Source organism: Rhineura floridana, chromosome 5 (assembly GCF_030035675.1).
Source record: "Rhineura floridana isolate rRhiFlo1 chromosome 5, rRhiFlo1.hap2, whole genome shotgun sequence".
Lineage (NCBI taxonomy): Eukaryota > Metazoa > Chordata > Lepidosauria > Squamata > Rhineuridae > Rhineura > Rhineura floridana.
Window position 1 is genome coordinate 57,184,697 of NC_084484.1, and position 23,026 is coordinate 57,207,722.

The following is a 23,026-nucleotide window of genomic DNA, read 5'->3' on the forward strand; positions in this document are numbered from 1 at the left end:
TCCCAACAGCTAGAGTCATTGCTTAAGTAGCAATATATTGTAACTAGTCTGATTTTACATCAAACTGCAGTTTCAGTTTAACAGATTCAACTGTTACTGCACCCAAAACAGAAATAGAACATAACCTCCAATTTGAAACACAAAAGGCTGTCTTCACCATCATATGACATTGACCAATAAAAAGGCTTTGAAATTAATAAAAATAAATTTGATACAGGTTTCTAGGATGAATAATGAGGGAAATAAAATTTTCTAGATTAAACTCTCTGAAGAAACAATAGTAACACAGGAAAGAAGCAAAGTAAGAACACCAACAAACATACAAAATGTAATTATGCACCTTTGGAGATGGCAGGTGTTGCCACCACTCACCATATGCTCAGAGGCACATGTTACCCAATTCTTCCAAGCTACACAAGAAGTGGATTGGACTGTGAAAGACCAACCCAAATTGTGTTGACAAATTTGTAGGGCAGTACAATATCTCAGAGAGGAGGTCAGGTCTCCTGCTCCCCTGGTGCATTCACTATAGCTTCCCAATTTCCCTGCTTTTTAAAATTTGATAGAAATATCTGTGGTCTATAGGTACGTTCTTCAACCACAAGGTTTTTTGCCTATTGCTGAATTTTACTTTGTTTTAATGCGTTGGGATTTTGATGCTGCTGTTGTATGTTCCTGTTTGATTGTGAGCTACTTTAGGGGACCCTTGGTTCTGAAAGCAGCACGGGGATGAGGGAAGAGAGGAGAGAATCCCCAAGATGCCAGAAGAAAAGGAACGCAGGTGATAAAATTCCAAATGAATTTATTGAAAAAATAAGCCCAACGCGTTTCGGCCACATAAAACTCAGCCTTCGTCAGGTGCGAACATGGAATCTGTGTACAAAGTCATCTAATAATCAAAATGTACAAATACTGCAAATAAGCTATAGTTTTCCACAATAGAGTGAATCAAGTGTGGAATTTTATCACCTGTGTTCCTTTTCTTCCAGCATCTTGGAGGTTCTCCCCTCCCTTCCCTCACCCCCGTCTTTTTGGATGTCAGCCACTTCTGTTACTCTGAAAGCAGCGTGCAAGTTGAAATATTATTATAATTTTTCCCCTTTGCTTTTAATGCCCATCATTTGTCTCTTTGGATATCTGCCACTGTTCTTTTGTACATTTGCTATCAAAAGCTGATGAGGTGCCATGAGGAAAGAGTTAAAACAATTTATCACTAATAGACTGGCACCCATATTCAGCTTTGTTGGGGGTAGCCTGAGATGTTTCTGCCGCTCCAGGCGCCTGCACCACACTGTATTTTCATTGGAAGTTTTGTAATTGCTGTTTTTTTTAATAATGTTATTTGTTATTTAATTTTGTAAATTGTATTGTTTTATAGATGTATTCCTGTATTTGTGTTTTTCTTGTAAGCCACCTTGAGGGCCTTTTGGCCATAAGACTGGGTATAAATTAATTAATTAAATAAATAAATAAAATAAATATTCACAACTAAATCTCCCAGAAGGTAGTTGCTCCCACTACCTATGGCAAGGCTAAAACATCTACTTGGACATTTCAAGAAACAGGCTGGGAAAGCGACCACATCTTTTATGAGATACTACAGGCCAAATGGCATGTTTGACAGAAACCTGGGTCTAAGAACGCAAGTCTCTGCTGAAACATTTAGAAGTGGCAGTTGGAAAACATAAATTAAAACAGAAAAACACAGGGCAGAAAAGAGGTATTTAGCCCTCTCCTCACTAGCCAGTTTTTCCCCAAGTCAGAGTTCCAGACATGTGCTTGCCATGTTGCAGGGGATGATGGGCAACATTGGGGGAAGTGGGGGGAAACATAGCATGCTGCTTTATCCTGACTCAGCCTTTTGGTCTGTCTAGATCAGTATTGTCGACATAGCGACTGCCAGAATTCCAGGGTTTTAAGCAGGATTCCCCCCCCCAGCCCTACTTGGAGATGCCGGGGATTGATCTTGGGACCTTCTACATTCAAAGCATGTGAGGTACGGCCCTTCCCACCCAAGCATAATGCTGGTTAGGCACTCCCCATCTCTGCCTTCTCTTTTCATGATTTCACATCTGGGCCTGCCCTGACAAGACCTGGATGTCCACCAAAGCGGTTGTGACAGAATAAAACCTAGAAATGGACTCCTAACTGGAGAAACCACTTGGCAAGGAACAGGCTGCACCAATTGTTCTGGGGTATGCCTTAACATTGGATGTAACATTTTCAGCCAATTCTAACATTTCATTTCTTTTCATTCATGACAAGGAATCAGTTTTTTTTTTAAGTAACCCTACCAGTGCAAACATGTGTTTATGTTACATGTGAATTGTCTTTTTTTGCCCCCTGTATGGATCTGTATGTAGGATTCTAAACATTTGTCTGATGCAGTTCATGGCATTTGACTGTGGATAATTTACATGGAGAAGTAGCTTCCATGCAAATTGCTGACAGCACAGACCATGCATAGATGCTCACAAGATCCTTTCAGGCTGTAAAAAAAGAACCAAAGATTGATAAGCGCAAAATGTTATACTGGAATGGGCCAAGAATGTTGCTTGTTTTATATAGGCTTTCAAGTCCTGATCACACACCAAGGAAAGAAGATCGATCAAACTGTTCACATCCTGCTTCTGGGCTTCCCATAAACATCTAGTTGGTCAGTCCACTGTGAAAACAGAGTGCTGGACTTCATGGGCCATGGGCCAGATCCAGCAGGGCTCTTCTTATGTTTATTTATTTATTAGATGTATATTCTGCCCTTCCTCCCAGCAGGAGCCCATGTTCTCATGTTAACAGGTGTACAAGGTATCTAAGAAAAATAACAGAGAGCGCTTCCAGACTGGTTGTTTATTGGGCATTCAGGTTGACATATTGGCACAAAACTTGCACAGAGGTTATAAGGCATTGTCTTTATATTAAGCATTTGTCCTGCGCCTGCGGTTATAGGACGTTCCCAGTTATCCAGCACTTTTCAGTGCAATTTTACATCACTTTTCTGACCGTATTTTTTGCAGTGAAAAAAGTGACAGGATAGTTGCACTAGATAGTGCAGGATAACAGCCACCAAATTTTGTGCCAGTAAACAGCCCACGTCTAACATTTCTGCAGATAAAAAGGGCTACAACCTTCATATCATAAGGTGGTGGTGGCAGCCACTCATCCCCCAGTCTACATAAGGGCAGCTGATTTGGTTGTCATGAAAAGGTAGCAAATTGTTTGATATTTATTTATTGTTATTGTATTTTACTGGGGTAGCACTGCAACAGTGACAGAAGGGAGGGTGGCAGGTAAAAACAGCTGTAGCAGAAGGAAATGTAGCTTGCCACTTGCCTGTTTGCCCAGAGCAATCAGTACGTCCCAGGGAATGATCTGAAGGCAGGGAGGCAACAAAACTTTGATGGATATGCTTATTGTTTTTAACTGCAGTATTGTGTTTTTAGACTGTATGCCACCTTGTAATAATTTTATATGAAAGTGTGATCCATAAATATTTAAACAAAACAAAACAACTTATGTCTGGATGTGGTCAGTGGCTGAATGGGAAATGGCCTGGGATACTATGTATGTCGCTTGGAGGTCCATAGGGGGACGGGAGGGAGAGAGGGGAGGATATAAACAGAAGAACTAAAATAAAGGACCCATCCACACTAAGTGGCAGGTTGTGCTAAAACAATGGAATTCAGCTTCAGTTGGGGCGCTAAGGAAAAAAGATTTGTTTTCACTATTTTCTTAATTAACTTTTTTATTTTTAAAAAAAACAATATATACAGGCATTTTTCATATAAAACGTATGTCAAATATATATATTTATTTGTAATGAAGTCCAATTATCATATATTGCTGGTAAATGTTGACAGAAACATTTTATCTGTCCATTTTTTTCAGGACGTAGATTCGGCCTACTTCACAGTTGTTAATCACTTTCTCCTGGGGTAGATTGTGCAATAAATATGAAGCTGCCCCTGATCTGAAGCTCTGTGCACACAGGTAGAACTTCTGTGCAAGTAGCTTTCCCAGTCACTTCACAGGGAGTCAGCATTGAGAGGGTGAGGGCTGGAGCTGCAGGGAACTCTTAGACTGGGTCATAGGACTTTCATACATTTCTGTACAAGTAAGTCATCATACAAATTTATTTTATTTGTACTCCACCTCGATAACTCTTTGATCAAGTGGTTTATCAGTTTTCTAAATAAATAAATAAATACCCAGTACCATTACAGGAAGGGAGTAGGGAATCTAGAGGATGGGTTTATAGTCTAGTGAAGCAGACATAGGCTCACTATCAGGAACGTTACTGTAAGAAGTGTAGACTATAGAACAAATTACTCAGTAAACTTACAGAAAGTCTTTCTCTCTTTAGCTGCTTTTAATAAGAAACTGGGTAAATGCAGTATCATAAAACTCAGAGGGCTGCCAAGTACCATGTAGTTGAACACAGCAAGGAGGGCTCCGGGTTTGAAGAGCCCCTGGGCAAAGTGTGCTCTGATGAGAACCCTTCTCTGTCAGTGAGCCCTGGTGAGCTTATCTGGTTGTCATGGCAGCCTTCCAACAGCACTGAACAGCAAGCTCTGGCTGCCCTTTAAATGTGACATTGGGGGCATTGTGGGAAATTAAAAGGGTAGCTAAAAAATGGGCCAGAAAAAAATGGGAGGGGTAGGGCAGGCACACTCAGCCCTGGGCAGGTGCCCTAAGACTCCGGGTGTCAACACGAGCCCAGACTGCAAGGCAGGGCTATTTCCCCACTAGCCTCTTATAGATGTGGGGCGGGGGAGAGATTAACTATGCAGAAGCTGCAGTTATCTATAGTCTCGAGCTAATGTGGAAAGGCCCTATCACCTATTATTTCCTGCTTCAAATTCCCAAGCAGCCACATGTGGGAATGGCAAGTTTCTCATATGGTCCGAGGTTACAGATGCCATCTCATCACCCTTTTCATGTGGTGAGGTTCTACACATTTATTGCAGTGTTCCCAGATTTTCTTGTATGCCAAAAGAAGAGACCAGGTTGGCCACAAAAAGGTGACTGATGGACAGAAATTGACCAAAGGAGTCAAGCCATAAAGTACAGGGGAAAGTAAATAATAATAAAATAAATACCCTATAATAGACAACAGAAAAGCATGCATTGCTGTGAAGCCCAGGAAAAAAACTGCATTCACAGAGGACTGGACTAGATGACCCATAAACTTTCCAGTTCTGTTACACTGATTGTTTATGATTTGGACCACGTGAAAGCATACAAACAGTTACATATTCATAGCAGCATCAAAGCACTATTGCATTGACATTGTCTTCTGTACTACTGCCACATTGGCTAAAGCAATACATGGACAACTGTCCTCTATTTTTACGAGCAGAAATATTTGTTCATATTAAAGCTAATGCCACATACTGAAAGAAAGGGCGATTAATGTACTCTATGGCACATTTGTTCTGTTCTGCACAAGCAGTTCTCTCCGGACCAGTTCACACATTTACTTTCTTAATGAGGAAATGCACATAATCAAACTTGCTCTTGCTTAGATTATCCACAGAAGATGGCAGGAAGCAATGCAACTGCTTGTGGATGGGCACCCCCTTATATCATTGACCTTTGCTTTGCTTTGCCTTATGCTCCCAGCAAGGCAAGATACAGCACTCACCTAGCCAGTTTTAACACTTGCCCCTCTGTTACTGACAATGACTATTCCTATTTAAGCACAGAGACTCTCCCCTTGGAAGAAGTCTCCAAGGATGGAGGAACTCAATCTTACATCAAGAAAAAGGAGCCATTGCTAAGATGAGCAAAGTGTTTTTACTGGAAGAGGTGACTTGTGGCAGATGTGGGGCAATGGTTTTGGCCTTGCTGGAAGCATGGTACGAGGGATTAGGCAAATACTGGAAGGGTAATTCTTACATGATTTCGTATTTGTATCCATCCCCCAGTGTGTTGAACATAGAGATATAAAGTTGCAAAATATCTTATGTGTTGCAACCAATTCATCAAGATCTGAAGGAATTTGAAAAGTCTAAATTAGATTATTATTCCTTTATGACAAGGATATGTAACTGAGGCTCCAATCTTATAAATGCTTACCTGGAAATAAGTCCCACTGAACTCAACAGGACTTATATCTGAGTAGACATGGATGGGATTGCACTAGCACCCTAAGCAGATCTAGAATAGCACCAGCAAACACTCTGCTATAAGAAGGATAATATGGTATAAAAATAGTTTTTCAGCAAAACTTCACCATAATTCCAGTATCTCAAACATCTGATTAATCAGGGTGCAGATAGATTGTACGTCCTACCAGAAGGAACAGCATTCCTGAAAACATAGCAAAAAATATTCCAACTGGAGCCAATATAAAAGACCAGCCATAGCGCACAGAGACAGAAAAACCAGGACAGTCTATTTTCTTCATAATCGCATAGTTTTTGAGATCAGCCATTGACTGGACCCAGATGACATACAGCATAACAACCAGTGTGAACAAAATACCTGAAGGAAGAAGGGAAAACAAAGTTTGAGTAAACATATGATAGCTCAATTTGTCTGCATAACAGAAATAGCTGGGAGATACCGGGGCATTTTTAAAGGAATTGTTACTGGTTGCCCTGACATTTGGATTGAGGCAAAAGTGATTCAAACTAAAAACAAACAAACCAGGGAGTGAACATAGCCTTGCAAATGCATTTACAGAACTTACTAGTCTAGCAAAATTCTTACTAGCCTGCCTATCCACCAGTAAATTAATGAATTAAAAAGTGAACTATTTTTTTTAAAATCCTGCTTATGGTCCACACCCTGCTGCAGCAGAATTCTTACAAAACAAAAGAATTACGATACAGAGAACCAAACATCATGATGTACAGATTTTGTTAAGAAGTTTTTCAGAACGACTGGTGGTTTATAATAACCCTAAGAAATATTGTGTAATGTGCCTCTATGTTCTACTGTTTCTATTCAATTTCACTAAAATTTCATAACTCTAGTCAGTCTTTCAGTAGCTTCCAGTCTGAATTTGTGTTCTTGGTTCATTGATGAAATTTTATGTGTCCATTTGTGTCCACTGGGTGTCCAAAAGCTATGAATGAGGGGGCATTTGAACACACAACCGTTACTTAAAAAATGCCTTGGTAGATCCAGTGGAAAGTGGCTCAGTTCTCACATACAACTAAGCCTTAGTTTGGCTTAGCACAAATGTGTGAGGGGCCATTGCTCTCTTCCCCATGTTCTCATGTTGTTCAATGTTCACCATCTAAACCTGGGCTTATAAAATAAAACCTTTCTTTATTACAGTAAAAGACCAGCATAGAAAGCATTCAAAAATAGCATAAAACATATTGTCCAAATACATAAAACAAAATAAGATAGTCTCCTCCAAATAAACTATGAACTGTAGTGTAAACCCAAGAACCAACCTGGTTACAGCTTCTACTGTGTCTGGAGTGAGATAAGCCACAAGCTCAGCTTCAGATGACACAGTAAGCAAAATCATGCCTTAGCTTATGGTGGCACAGCAGCCTCAATCTCCTCTCTAGGAGACCTGCACACTTGCATCTTCACACTAAGCATGCAAACTCAGTCATTGTCAGATTGCTTCACACAGTTGGCTTAATATCGGTGTATCTTCAATAGCCTTGAAAGCTGGGGTAGTGCAGTGACAAAAAGTTGTTGAAAGTTCAGACTAAAATCTGGAGCAGATTCCGCTGGCCCACTAATATGGAGTCACCAACCGCTGCTGGATGAACCACCTCATGCATTAAAAGCAAATGTGATGAAACACAGGAAGCTGCCTTATGCTATCAGACCATTGGTCTATATAGTTCAGTATTATCTACCCAAACTGCCAGCTGCTCTCCAGGGTTTCAGGCAGGACTCTTTCCCAGCCCTACCTGGAGATGCCTTGGATTGAACTTGGGAGCTTTTGTGTGCAAGCCCCACCCCCTACTGCTGATGTGCACACCAGTCACATGCCCCACCAGCCATGCATCCGGTGTCATCTGTGTAAAACTACTGTTCATGAAGTAGCATTCAGTCCTATAACTTGCTGAAGCCACTTCCTATATCCTTAAGCTATCACTGTTTGCTTGCCTCTCTTCTTTCAAAACATTTATGTGCTTTGAAAGGCAGGAAAGGATCAACTACAAGCCTAATTGTAATGTCAGTTCATTATGAAGTGGGAAGTGCCAAATGGAATGTATTTATTTTGGGGAAACTGTTCTCAACCTCTTATGCTGGCAAATGTCAGAAAGGGCCATAGCCAATGTTTTCAAGCCCAGTGGCTGAGATTAACCTCATCCCTGCCATCACTTCAAGAAGTATGCATTTTTAGAAACATTTCAGACTGCAAACATATTTCCTCATTTTCAGCTTGTTAGACCTTTGCTTGAAGCACAAATATCCGTTGTATAGTCAAACAGAATTTTTTAAAAAACTGCAATGAATCACAAAGGACTGGGGGGAATTATTTCTAAAATATATGTCAGAGAGATTAGGATAGAGAACCACTCTTGGTCTTTTCCCTCTCCCCATGCCTTTTCTATTTTGCTAGTTTATTTTTAAAGTAGGCCCATTTTGATACACAGCACTGTGCAGTGAGATAAGACACAGGCTTCTCTGAGGTCAGTCATTTCTACTATTAACATTTATTCTCTTTAATCTGTTTCATACACACATACACACACATACACTCTTCTGCTTATTTCCTTTAGAAATGCCTTATGAATTCAAGAGCAATTTTCTGGCCTTACTTATTCCTTCCACATAGCAAAATGTCTTTTGCTCATCAGCACTGAATGGCGGCTTGTGGCATAAAGCTTCCACTGTACAGACATGAAGTCAACAGGTGCTGAAGAGAGTGACAGGAGCCTCGGGCTGGTGCCTTTAGTAAATGTAGAACTATGCTGATTTGTAAGCAGTTGTTTTGTTCCTGGGTTTACCTCACAGATTTTGCTCCCACCATGGGTGTTGTCAAGCTACATATTGATACTTTTTACACATAAAGCAATAACTGACAAGTTCCGCTATTGAGGCTTTTCATAAGACCCAAGTTACTGCAGTGAGAGGGTGTAATTTAGCATGAGCCGAGTAGGGGGGGGAAACCCAGTCACACAGCTGCTTCTGTAATGATAGCAACTTATAGCAGGAACCAAAGTGCTCTACAACAAGTGGCTGGACATTCCTAGGGAACAGCAGGCAAGGAACATAAACCTAAGAAGGCATATTTAAATCAACCTTGCAAGAGTTGTGCACATAAAGTTCCTTTGATGCCAACTCCAGTCTCTACTTTTAATATAAGAAAAGCCGGCTGGATCAGGCCAATGGCCCATCTAGTCCAGCATCCTGTTCTCACAGAGGCCTATGGGAATGCAAAAGCAAGACCCAAGTGCAACCGTACTCTCTCCACCTGTGATTCCCAGTACAGTAACTGGTTATTCAGAGACACACAGCCTCCCACAGTGGAGCTAGAACATAGCCATGAGGGTTAGTAGCCACTGATAGCCTTATCCTCCATGAATTTGTCTAATCCTCTTTCAAAAGGCATCCAAGTTGGTGGCCACCACAACCTCTTGTGGTAGCAAATTCTATAATTTAAACACGGTGTGAAGAAGTACTTTATTTTACTTTTCCTGAATCTTTCAAAATTCTGCTTCACTGAATGTAACTTAATGAGAGTGTTAAGAGAGAGGGAGAAAAACTTCATCTCTATCCACTTTCACCATACCATGCATGATTTTATACATCTCTGTCATTTCTCTTCTTGCTTGCCTTTTCTCTAAACTAAAAAGCCCCAAATGCTGCAACCTTTCCTCACACGGGAGTTGCGCTATCCCCTTGTTTATTTTGGTGACCCTTTCTGAAACTTCCAGCTCCACAATATACTATTTGAGGTGAGGCAACCAGAACTATACACAGAATTTCAAGTATGGTAACACCGTCGATGTGTATAATGGCATTATGATCTTGGCAGTTTATAACCCTGATATTATACCAACAATGCATTCCTATATATGTCAATTTCCAATAAATTCAGTGTGGCTTAATCCCAAGTAAATGCATATAGGATTACAGCCTCAATGTTTCAAGTACCAGTATTGCAATGCTGTATTCAAATTGTATTATAAATCATAAGTCTTCTGAGCATGACTTGATTCACCACAGTGTTCTGTACAGAAATAAATACCCTACTCATACTAATACAAATTAAATTTTAAACAGTAGTAATATTAATAATGTAGAACGCCTAAATAACTTGAGCTCCTTTTTCTTGTAGGTCCCTCCTACAAAGTCCCAAAAGTACCCAGTACAGCACATGTCAACAGAGTGACATTCTTGTATACTGTCCATCATTCAACTGGAGATCAAGCCTTAATGCATTTCCAGTTTGACATGCCTTTAACAAGCCAAAGTTATTGGATGATGAACATTAAAGAGTTTAATTAATACTGAAATATTGGGGGTAGGAGTGGTCATGTCATTGTTATAGTTATTGTTATAAGTTGGTAAGTTATCCATTGTAAGGTTTTTCATTTTTAAAATGTAGCCTATCTTAACTCATATTGTCACACTGCAGTGGACCTGATGAAAAATTGCTTCAGCTTCTTAGGGCTTCATGTACAACAATAATGTCAGTAGTTTGGCAACATTATGTCTACTTCAGACAAGTTAGTTGCACTTATTTCCCATTGAAATTAATGGGATTTAAGTGAGAAGGGAAGACTGAGGGGAGATATGATAGCACTCTTCAAGTACTTGAAAGGGTGTCACACAGAGGAGGGCCAAGATCTCTTCTCGATCATCCCAGAGTGCAGGACACGGAATAATGGGCTCAAGTTGCAGGAAGCCAGATTTCAACTGAACATCAGGAAAAACGTCCGAACTATTAGAGCTGTACAACAATGGAAGCAATTACCCAAGGAGGTGGTGGGCTCTCCAACACTGGAAGCATTCAAGAGGCAGCTGGACAGCCACTTGTAAGGTATGTATTACCTGGATTCCTGCACTTAGCAGGGGACTGGACTCGATCATCTTGTAGGCCCCTTCCAACACTACGATTCTATGATTCTATGAAATCACAACTAACTTTTCACACTGATGTTGATGGGACTTAAGTGCAACTAACTCAGTCTGGATCTAACTGTTGGTCATGGGTGCGGGTGGAGGGATTAATTTGATGGTACTTATTCTAGCATGAGAAATTTCCATATGACCCTCTAGAATTAATTTCCAGACAACAGAGGATACCACTCAGCCAAATTAGGAGAGGCAGTGAGTAACTCTAAGTCGGTGGGAGATGTTCAGCCCAAGAACTGCATTTCCTCATTTTTTTTAAAGTGTGTTTTAAATTGTTTTTAAAAGATGTGTTTTAAACTTTTATATTTGTTTTTAATGTTTTTAGTTACTGTAAACCGCCCAGAGAGCATCGGCTATGGGGCGGTATACACATACAATAAATAAATAAATAAATGGGAAACTTTTGGGAGCTGCATGACACTGGTGGGAGGGGCCAGAGGAAAAAGTGGACAGAGCAACAGCTGTGACTCTTACTGTTGTACAGTAGGCTGTATTCCAGCCATGCAAAAGCCAGAGGTTTCCACGCACACGTCTCTCTGTCCAAGCAACCAAGAGATATCGCATTCCAGCCAGGCAAAAGAACTCAGGGTGAGCAGGGCACAGAGCAGGGCTTGTAAGGGGTGGGGCCTGAGGGAAAGGAGTGTGACCTGGGGAGGGGCATTGTCTGGGGAGAGCCTCACGGGCCAGACAGAGAGGCCCGGAGGTCACCATGTGGCCCCTGGACCTGAGGTTTGCCACTACAGCTCCAAATACTTTAAAGGAACACATACCAACAGGAAAGGAACATCAGTAAATTCTGAAGAGTACAAGGATTTTTCATCTGTACTTTTAAAATTATTAATAAAACTACCTCATATTTGTGCTGTGCGTGTTCTTGCAGGGAACTCAGGTCTTAATCAGGCTCCTAGGTCCCTTGTGGTTACAAGGCTACTGATTATGCTTTTTGACAAGACTCCAGGGGCAGACAGCGTGGCTTTTTAGCTCTTGTTCCTTTGGGATTGCGGGCAAGCCCTTACAGAGTCTTTTCCCCTGGATGGAGTGATGGCAGTAGACTACCTGGCAGGGCTGTTCTGTGGCTGTAATTTCTCCTGCTTAAGACCTATTACTATCAGACCTACGTAGATGGAATATGAACTCTCCCATTTCTTTCTCAGTATCCATTTCCTTCTATGAGCCTTGTGCCAGAAATTTTCCAGATATATAATTTAATATATATATATATTCTTTTTATGGAAGTCAAGATAAAAAATCCTTCCCAAGTGCTGTTCTTTTAAAAAGGTTGAAAGTTTGTAAAATGAATAGGGTAGCTGAATTTGGATTAAAATGTGGCACTCACCAGCAGTGATGAAAAAGCCTCCTCCTGCTTTGTAGAGCACGTGACTACCAAACGGTGCAGCACAGATTATGAAGAAGCTGGCAACGACCACAGTAACCACTCCCAGCAGCATGATAACAGACCAGAAACCTCGATAAACTAAAGATTGCCGGGGGGGGGGAGGTGGAAGAGATACAGAAAGAGGATTTTTCAAAAACATCCTTAGAGTGTAAGGCAAGTCCCCTCCCATTTTTCTTTTTTTCCTAATCAGCAAGCTGAACACTTATTCCAACACCGCTTCCTGTGCAAGAGTAATCTAAGGCACCATATGTCTTTCATTAGACTTGAATGCCAAATCCTATCAGATGATCTTGGAATGTAATGATGTAAATAAGAGTGCTACGAAACCTGGTTGCTTGATATCTACAGTATATGTGTGCGGTTAATAAGTTCATCTACTTGGTGAATGGAAATTGTTCATAAAATGGTGTGCTGAACTATAGCCAAGATTCTTCTAGATAATTATATGGTTTCACTAGATGCAGCAGGGTTTACCAAAGTAGAAACAGACACAAGAAAGAAAGTAAATCTGGAAATTCCTAGGATAGGGCCAGGATAAGAACTTAGAATCCTTCCCTATTCAAAATATAAATTGACTTGTGTATTTCATAAAATGCATTGACGTATGATTTTTTTAAAAATAAAACTGAAAACACCCACAGGAGAACCAGGGGGAAAATGTATCAAACGAGAAAGTCATATTCGTCTATCATCAGAGCCATTCAGTTCTTTGTATATTATTCAAATCAAAATGCAAAATTACAGAATCTCATTGAGCCAAGGGCAAGCAATGCTGAATTAATGGAAGCAGCTGGTGATAAATGGGCTGAGAGTTTTGTGACATATGGTGGCCCCCAAAAATGGTCATAATACAATAATTTAGCTGCTTAATTACACATCTATTTTTGGAGACACTTTGAAGACTATGGTATTGGAAATAAATTCATTTTGTACATTGTAAAAGGGGGAATATTAATTCCTCGTTAGACAAATTATGTTAGAGTCTGTTTTCCTAGAGCTAAAATAATCCCAAAAAATGTAGGCCTATGTATCACAAGTGACAGCTTAAGTTTAATAAGTGGCTTTCAAAAGTAGTTTAATACCAGGTTTGGTATTAACAGCATTGAGCAAAGACAATCTGTATTCATACAACTAGTCATATGTGACAGAAGATGTTTAATAAATGTTACAGTATATGAGAGTTCTAGCAATCCATACTGTATATATTATCTTCAATGGAAGCAGATATTTATATTTATTGATCTTAAAATATTTATATTTTTGCCCTCCATAATAATTCACTAAGTAGAATTTTGCTGCATGCTTCTTTTCTCTTCCTCACCTCACTTTATTTCAATTAGCATTAGAAAAATCCAACATTTTTGCATTTGAAAGAAATTAGCTTACATCACTTTCATTATCTAAAAAGCAAAGCTCTGCCATATTTTAATTAAGTATGTCATGACATCACCAGCCATCATAGAAAGCTTCCATGTTGTCACAGTAGGTCATCGTTTTTCTCTTCAGGAAAAGGGGCTGTTGCAGATATCTTGGGATTCTGTAACCCTAGAGTTTTTCTGTTGACCAGACTATTGACTTTACATTAGCTCAGTCTCGTAGTATCAATAGGCAATATACAGCTCAAAATTAGTATGATGAACTCCTCTAGATTCAAAAGGAGAGATTTATGTATGCATTCAACTGAAATATAAGACATCTAGTTTTGGCTAGATCTTGTTAAGTCATCTGAAGCTTTATATTTATTTTATGAATTTATATATTTTTTAATCTATCAATAATTGAGCCCTCTTGGCAGTTAACTATTTCAATAATAATTTCAAAAGCTAGAAAACAGTCATAAACAACTAGCACAGGAGCAGATAAAAAGCCACCATTATATATATTTAAAATAACCATCAGCAGCCATAAAACAAGAGTAAGGATACAATACAACTTGTATTTATGCTGGGCTGAAGGGAGTTGGATTCGGTGGATCTCCAGCTGAGCCAGTAGGGCCCTGTCTCAGCCATGCTACACCAACTTAAGTCCCTCAGCCCACCTTAGCCAGGACCCAGACAGCTCAGCTGAGACTAGTGCAAGTGGAGCTGGTGGAGCCCTGGAAAAGGGGCATGTTGGGGTGTGTCAGGGAGGAGCTGAGGTGAGGGGACTTAGGCCACATCCAACTCGTGTTTGGAGTGTTCCTTCAGGTCCCAATCCAGGCAAAAGTTACACTGGGAAAAAGGTAGGTCTAAGAAAATAATTGCAATTGAAGTCAATGGAGGGGGCTTACTCCCGGCTAAGCCGGCTTGCAGCCACTCCAGAGGCTCCTGAATGGCAACTGGATGTGGTGGAAATTTATGCCGGCTTCTCTTGCTCCAGCACAACTTATGCTGGCTACAGATTGCTCTGTAAAATCATAACATATGATGATGATGATGATTAAAGTTTTTAATTGGTGCCTGAATGCATGTTAAATTGAGTCCAATAGGTTATCTCATGGCAACATGTTCCATATCCTTGGTGGTGAGTTGGCCCAGTCCCTCATGCCCACAGACATGCTGGGGCCATAATAAGGCCTCCTTTAAAAACTAGGTCTGCAGGTAGTTCAAATGAGGCAGTCACTTATAGTATCCTTTTGCACATGGCATCTACCCCACAAGTGTTTAGATTATCCAGAATCACAAAGGTCTTAAACTTTGAAATTCTTTTCCAGTGGAGAGTCATCAAAGCCTGTCTTCATTAAGTTGTGTAAGATGTTTTCATTCAACCAGTATTTTGGCTACCAGGAATAGTGCAAGATAGAGAAGGATAGGGTATTGGCATATTGCTATCTACTCTCTCTGACACCTTGAGGTGGGTAAGATATAACTCCAATTAAACAATTGATTCCCAGAATTTGTATTTCTTTCTCTATAAAGTTCTACATTTCCCCCCATGCGTATGTGGAAATGAGCCTATTTATTAATTGTCTTCATATGACTATATAATAATGAGGCTCTACTTAAATACTATCTATTGACTGCAATATCATGTTCCATTCACAGAATGGTATTTCTCATTCCTTTCCTCCCGAAGAAGCCTCCTGAACTTCTCCTAAATCTGTTCTGAAGGGTCCCACAATTCTCCACTGCCAATATTGGGGGCACACAGAACTGCAGAGGGAAGGGGAGGAAGGAGAAGCCTTGTTGTTTCCCATATATCAGTCAGTCAGTCAAGTTTATTTGCTAAAAACCATTGGTCATCACAAAACTACAAACAGGTTGAGCATAAGTGGTCCCCAGCATGCTGGACCCTATGTTGTGCAATGAAATGTTGTCTAACCACTAGGCTGCCAAAGCAAACCTTATACATCACATATTCATCCCCATCCATCAGCAGGTAACAAATTTTCTCCCTACTGTTCAAAAAGAAAACTCTGTAGAATCCTTCTGATAAATCTATTCCTAGGGGAAATATATAGGGAGCAACATAGTACATAATGAACAATATCTTCCACTTTCCCTGCCGCAAATACATCAACGATAATTTACAGATATTCTAGTATATCTCCCATATAGAAATCAGAACTATTTCCAATATCTACATTCAAGATATTTCTAAAGCAGAGCAGTGTAAGAAAGTAGCATAGGAATTTAACCAGTGCTATGCATCTGAAGTCTGACCGCTCTGTGTTGTTGCAACAGGATAACAGTTTCCATAACTTGGCTTCGCAACATTTTTCCTCATCATGTCACAGCACATGCTTTGGCAATATTACACAAAGCTAAAAATATAATGGAGTCGGAACAGGACAAGGGGGATTGGACTGCATGGGATGAACGTAAGTCTGACTTCTGCCATATTGATACTGCCAATCCCAGAAATAATAAATTACTCCTAAAAACTCTTCACAGTATTATTATTACAGACTACATTAGTAATTAATAACAGTAATTGTTCAGTACAAAAATGTCCCAAAGCAACCTAACAAGTTAATATACAAGTTAGTGTCACAGAATTTGGAGAACAAAGAGCAACCCTGGCATTTCTCTAGGCCCATAACCTTTGGCAAAGTGTGATCTTAGCCTGGTGAAGCATAGTCAGGTCATTTTTAGAAAAGGAATGAATCCCAAACTTTGCCAGTGTTTTGGTGTACTACACTGATACAAATAACAATCATGAGTCCTAGGCTGCTTTCACACTGCAGATTATTCTGTTATTCTGACGATTACTTACCTGGTAATTTGTGCATTATATTTGACTTTTCACATGACGTACAAGCTAGCTACGGAATTATAGTGGAATGTAGTGGAAGTTTAGTGCAAATTTCCATGATAAATGATACCAGAAATAATCCTTTAGCAAGGCTGAGAACCTGGAAGATTGCAGGATTTTTTCTCTAGCTGCAGCCACTCATGTGACAGGCATCCCAGCATGCAGTGCATTCCCGCCCTTCAGTTGTGCAGGGGATTTTTTGCCTGATGAAAATTTTACCGGTATTTCAGCATCGGCACAGATAGTAGCATTTCCTAGACATACCCCCCAAGTCGATACAACTAGAATAATTTAAAAAGTCAGATCCTAAAAGGAGAGGGCTTGCATGGCAACGGGACAAGATCTTAGACCTCCTACACAGTGGGGAACAGTGCACATATGTATAATGGGTGAGGGACGAAAAGGAGCCATGTGAAAGACAGTTGCCAAAAATGCCGGTATATTGGCTAAAAAAACTGCTGTTCCTTAATACAACAGATACTGCAGTATGAAAGGGATTTTTGAAATCAGGACAGAAGTGCTACCTTTTTAAAATCTGTTAAACTAAAGCAATCAGCCCCATGTGTGCAAGAAGCCCTGCAGCTTCAGTAGAGAATCTCACTAAGAGTTTGTTGGGTGCAGCCACATTCTATGATTTTACTTGATCTGCTTACTTATTTTGTTTTATTAAATAGAATTTATATACCACTTAGTCATCAAAACCCCTCAGTGGTTTACATAAAATATAAAATATACTTCTCTTCCATTCCTCTCAAAACAAAGCATTACCAACCAAGCTGTGTCTGCTTCAAATTATTTAATTACCCATTGTAATTGTAACCATTTTCAGTATAAAATCATGATTTGTGCTGATTGTTGTTGCTGCTAAAAATGCAGTTGGAACCCCAACCGGCATACTGTGGACAGGCAAAGCATCATTCACCTTTTCAGATCATTTAAACTGAAAGTTTCCTGTTTGCAGGTTCAGTCTATTTTTTTTTAAAAAAGTATCATTAGCATCATTTTGCTTTCCTGCACATTATGACAGGAGGAATTGTTTCCCCTGATTTAGTAAGCTTTCTCCCCTTTTTATTTTCTATTATAGTGAAACTGTGCAATGTGACATAATGAAAGGGGGAAAAACAAACAGTAATTTCACACACACCCGTGGTGGGAACAAAAGCTAACTAACAACAGCGTAATCCTCACCATGCCTACTCAGAAGTAAATCCCAGGTAAGGGGGTTTAGCATTGTAGCTGAACTAGGGGAAATTACTCACCAACTAATCATTAACTCTCCAGATGTGCTAAGCAGAAAAATGATAAAATGGGGTTGTACCTGCAAACTTCCAAGTAACATTAGAAAAGGTCTTTGCCGACCAGAAGGTAGTTTCAAGTAAACATCTTGGCCATATGGGACAGAAGACTGCTGAGAAATGTTTTGTTCATATGGAACCTCCATTTTGATCACACTTCCAGTTGATTGTGGGAAAGTAATGCTTCCTCACCAGCATGCCTGTTGTGTGAAAGCAGCAACCTAAGGCACACTTTGAAAACTTGCCTCTGGATTAAAGCCCCCTACTGAAGGTAAACCAGACATTATCACAAACACACAGCTGCCACTGAAAGGGAGAGGTGGAAATATAAGCACACAGATGCGGGGGGGGGGGGGAAACAACCCAATGCTTTTTATCATAACATTTAGTTCAGTTCTGTAAACCTATCTACACGTGCACTAGAATCATGCGATACAGCTTTTTTTAATCTAGACTTTGGATTATAGGTGGGTAAACCTTTGAAGACAGATTAGTGGTCCCCCGTGAATAAAAAGTCTCTCCACAGTAGAAAAGTGGGACATCAGAGAAAAGGCAAACCTGGACTATTTCTTCCTGACATGCTAGTTTTAAACATGCATAGAAGGACTTGCTTGCTTTTGTGGGTGACCATTCAAACAGATCTGCAGACTAAACTGGTACAGGCAAGCTAACCACATGATTTTGCTGTGTTTGCAATGGCTTCCAGTCTGGTTAGTCATGCCCAGTACTCTAAGATTGCAGGGTGACGAGATCAATATAGTGAAATGCATTAAGAATTGAAGTACATCACTATAAGATTCTCTCACTAGAATAGGAGTTTGCGGACTTTTGTATTTTTGATAAATGAAAATTTTATGGCTGTAACTTTTTATTTTAAAAAAATCAATAATCTGGATGACTGGTTCTTAACCAATCTTTGTTCAATCAATATTTAAAAATCTCAGTCAGGACGCTTCTGAAAGCAAGGGAGCAGTTTTTTGTAAATGCGACATAGTTGAGTCTACTCAGAGTAGACCCACTGAAATTAATGAACCTAAGTTAGTTATGTCTATTAACTTCAATGGGTCTACCCTGAGTTAGACCAACATTGAATACCACCCATAGCTTACAACTGCTATTGCTCACCATTAGCAGAAAATATCATCTTTAACAAATGTTTGCAAATACAGAATTTGCAACTACAAATACCTGTTTGCAAATACAGAATTGGAAATGTTTCACATTAACGCATAGTACAATACAAAGTATAAGCTGTGGAATGATCATGTTTATGTTGATTTCAGTTATGATCTGTCAGGTTCAGTTGCCTGTGGTTTCAGCCTGAAAAGAATTATCTGCTAACTTTGGAAGTAGGAAAAAAAGCTATAGATAAGTTTCTGCTTTATGAAAGTTGGGTAGGCATGTGGGATTAATTACACCAGATAATGCCTGCAATCCTACTTAGATTTACTCAGGAGTAAGCTGTCTTGAACTCAGTGGGATTTACCTCTCGGTAAACATGTGTCTCAGGCTAGAAAACCTGTAGCCCTTCTTTTATGCTCAGTTGTGAAAAGACATTTAAATGTGCCTAATATCACTGTGGCTAGAATTAAAGGGTGTAACAGGAGATATGTTAAACAGAAATGGAATGCTGAGCATCTACCAGTGACAAATACACTGAGAAATGCAATGCACTCGGCACATGTATAATCTGCAGTGTGCACACATTGTGAATAAGGGCAACAAATCCCTTACCACATTCTTCTACTATTAGAAATTAGGTATATAACCTTAGGAAATGGGTAGCTGAGGACACATAAAGGGATACTAAAGGAGAGCACCAACCTCCAAAGATAAAACATTAATATATCAATTGTTCTATAGTAATTATTTCATTACTTCTTTATTGTGAAATTACTCTAAATGGTGGTGCCTATGCTAGATGTTAAATCTCAGTGTTAGAACGCCATATTTTCAATTGTCAGTGGAAAACAACAATTTCAGTTATGAATATTATTTGATCATAATGCTCTTCATAATGAAAATCTTAACATCATAATTAGCAATGTGATTGGCCCAGATGAAGAAATTAAAGGTGGGCATTTCTGAGTCACACTGCTTTCCAAATATCATGAACAGCACAATCCTACACGTTACTCAGAAGTAAGTCCCGCTGAGTTCAGTTGAACTTATTCCAATTAGGTAAGTGGGTATAAGGTTGCAGCACAAGAGTGCCTGTCAGTAAGTGTAAAATAATAGCAAATCCCTTGTAATATTTTCTGTTAGATCAGCAGGCCTGTTTAGAATGGGTTAATGAACAGAGAAATACTCAAGAAAGAGTACCTTGGGGCAGTAACAGACAAACAGCTGAATTTCATTTACCACATTAGTGATGATCTTTTAAAATTAAAGGTAATTAAATTATATTTTAATTATATTTTAATTCATGTAGATGCAGAGGTAGACTATGCTCTGGGAAATCCCCAATCTGCAATTCACCATTATTTTCTCACAAATAAAGTCTGATTTAAGTTTGGAGAAATATATACCTAGACAGATATCCTTTGTAAACAACAGGATTGTGTATATATTCAAACTAGACTTTTTCTGATATATTTTTTTCAAATAGAAAAGTTTTTAAGCGATTTAAGTCAATTTGTAATAGCACCAATGTATAAATACACATTTTATAAAATAGTCTTTTATTCCAAATCAAATCACATGAAATGAAAGCTTACATGATAAAATGGGAACAAGATCTAGGTAGGATGATTCTATTGCAATAAAAACACTTATGGCAGATGAGATACAATACATTTCAATGTACATATTTAAGAGATTATTCTGAATTATTATTTATGAAATGGTAATGGCAAATTATATTGATTGAATTATATGAAATAATAGGATTTTGTCCACGTATGGAAACATGATGGCCATTATATTCCTTTAAGACCATGTTGCGCTTAGTTGCATTCTGCGTTTTTTCATTTTAAAAAAATGAAAAATGGAAATGGACTGCCTTCAAGTTGATCCCGACTTACGGTGACCCTATGAATAGGGATTTCATGGTAAGCAGTATTCAGAGGGGGTTTACTATTGCCTCTCTCTGAAGCTACTCCTTCCCTGCTCAGCCTGCCACAGCTGCACAAGCCAGCCCCTTCCTTGTCCGCATCTGCCAGCTGGGAGGCAACTGGGCTCCTTAGGACTATGCCGCTTGCCCACGGCTGCACAGGTGGGGGTGATCTTTAGCTGACCCTTGACACCCAAGAGACACGAGTGGGGATTTGAACTCACAGACTCTGGACTCCCAGCCAGGCTCTCCTCCCCACTGTGCTGTACCAGCCTACTAGTAACTGATCATATTAATTAATTAATTAATATACTTGTATACCACTATTTCATTACAAAGAGGCATCAATACCATTTACAACAAATAAAAAACCTTGTACAGTAAAAACCATTAAAATATAGTAAAAATAAAGGTAAATTTACAGATTTTTTTAAAAAAGCTTTTCCCATGAAAAAGAACTCAAAACACATAAATCTCAGTAGATCCACATGCATTCATTGCCATCACATGCATTAGGGTGATGTGCACTTGTTATTGGTTTGGATCAAAGAGGGTGGGTGGATCTCAAGGGACCGTTCCACGCATAGAAGCAGTCCAGAGAGGCACCTTTGGTTCCAATCTAATATGTAAGCCAGCCCTTAAGCAAACAACAACAACAAAACTTTAGAAATAGGAATCCTGTATTGGTTCAGAACAAGTTATAGCCTTGGGACTCTTTTCTAGTCTCATTGAAACCATGATTAAAAACAGGCTGACCTCAGTATATGAAAGCTGCAACAGTTGTTTGCAGGGCTGGACATAATGGGTTGCATTCAGCATACACTAAGTCGAACATTCTGTCAGCACAAGGATTTTTCTTGAGCAAAACAACATTCCCCCCCTCCTCCCCTTGTGCACCCCCGAAACCTACTCTGGAGGCTCACCCAACCCTCCAGAGCAGATCTGGGGAGAGCATGGGACGCATGCAGGGGGAAGAGGGGGAAAATCCCCTTGTACTAGTTGAAGTCATTCCACTAACACAAGGATTTAACTGAATACAGCCCAATGGACTTTTTAGCTGACCCAGTAAGGCAATCCTTACGTTATGTTACATATACATCTAGTAGTAAATCATAACTCCATTGTGTTAAATGCCAAATCTCAGATGTCTCAGAGACGGGGAACCTGTGGCCCTCCAGATGTTATGGACTCCACCACCCATCAGTCCCAGCCAACATGTTCAGTCTATGTTTCATCTGGAAGGTCATAAATTCTCCATCCTTGGTCTAATGATAGAATGAACGTTGGTAGTACAAACTGGTATTTTTATATATTGACTGGTATTCCTACAAATAAAATTTTAAAATCCTATGCATGCTTATTCAGGACTAAGACTAATTGAAATTAGTGGGACTAACGTCTGAATAAACATGCCTAGCATTGTGCTTTAAGTATCACAAATTGCTTTGCTGCAAAACCACAGGCACTGATAGATCACATCATGGTCCATCTAGTCTAGGATTCTGTTTCCAATAGCAGCCAGCCAGGTTATAAGCTTGTAAGCAAGGCAGGAGAGTGATAGTGCTATTGACACTCCGGCAGGGATGGAGGAGAAATTCAGCTCAGCTCGCATTTCAAGCTAAATCATTCAACTGTGCACTTTCAGAAACAATATAAGAACCAGAACACAGACATCCTTTGAAATTCACACTTATTTGGATTTTGCAATGCAGTTTGCCACAACCAATTTTTATAAAATATATATATATTAAGGGGAAAGTGTGAACAAAAATTAATATATCAGTGAAAATAGCATACAAAATGTGTTATATGGCAAGAAATTGCTTGCATAAATGTGTACACTAGTCAAATGCCTACAAAAATGTGTTCAGGAGGCGATATTTGCACTAAAATGCTGGAGAATTTTCAGGAGAATTCTTTTTTCAAAGAATTGCTGCAGAAATGTGGACAACTGAATTTATGACTGGAAAAATGAGAAACTGAGAGAAC

General features: G+C 39.5%; 1 protein-coding gene across 2 annotated transcripts in view; it reads right to left on the bottom strand.

The window, feature by feature from the left end:
- Positions 1-573: 573 nt before the first annotated feature.
- TMEM182 (transmembrane protein 182) overlaps positions 574-23,026 on the bottom strand; it is a 30,219-nt gene continuing 7,766 nt past the window's right edge. The window contains exons 4-5 of one of the 2 annotated variants that reach the window (XM_061626794.1): positions 12,398-12,535; positions 574-6,483 (exon numbers count right to left, since the gene is read on the bottom strand). In XM_061626794.1, the coding sequence (XP_061482778.1) occupies positions 6,260-6,483; positions 12,398-12,535 (362 nt within the window). In that variant the 3' untranslated portion in view covers positions 574-6,259. The remainder of the gene's footprint in view (positions 6,484-12,397; positions 12,536-23,026) is intronic. The other variant, XM_061626795.1, reaches the window with a different exon arrangement.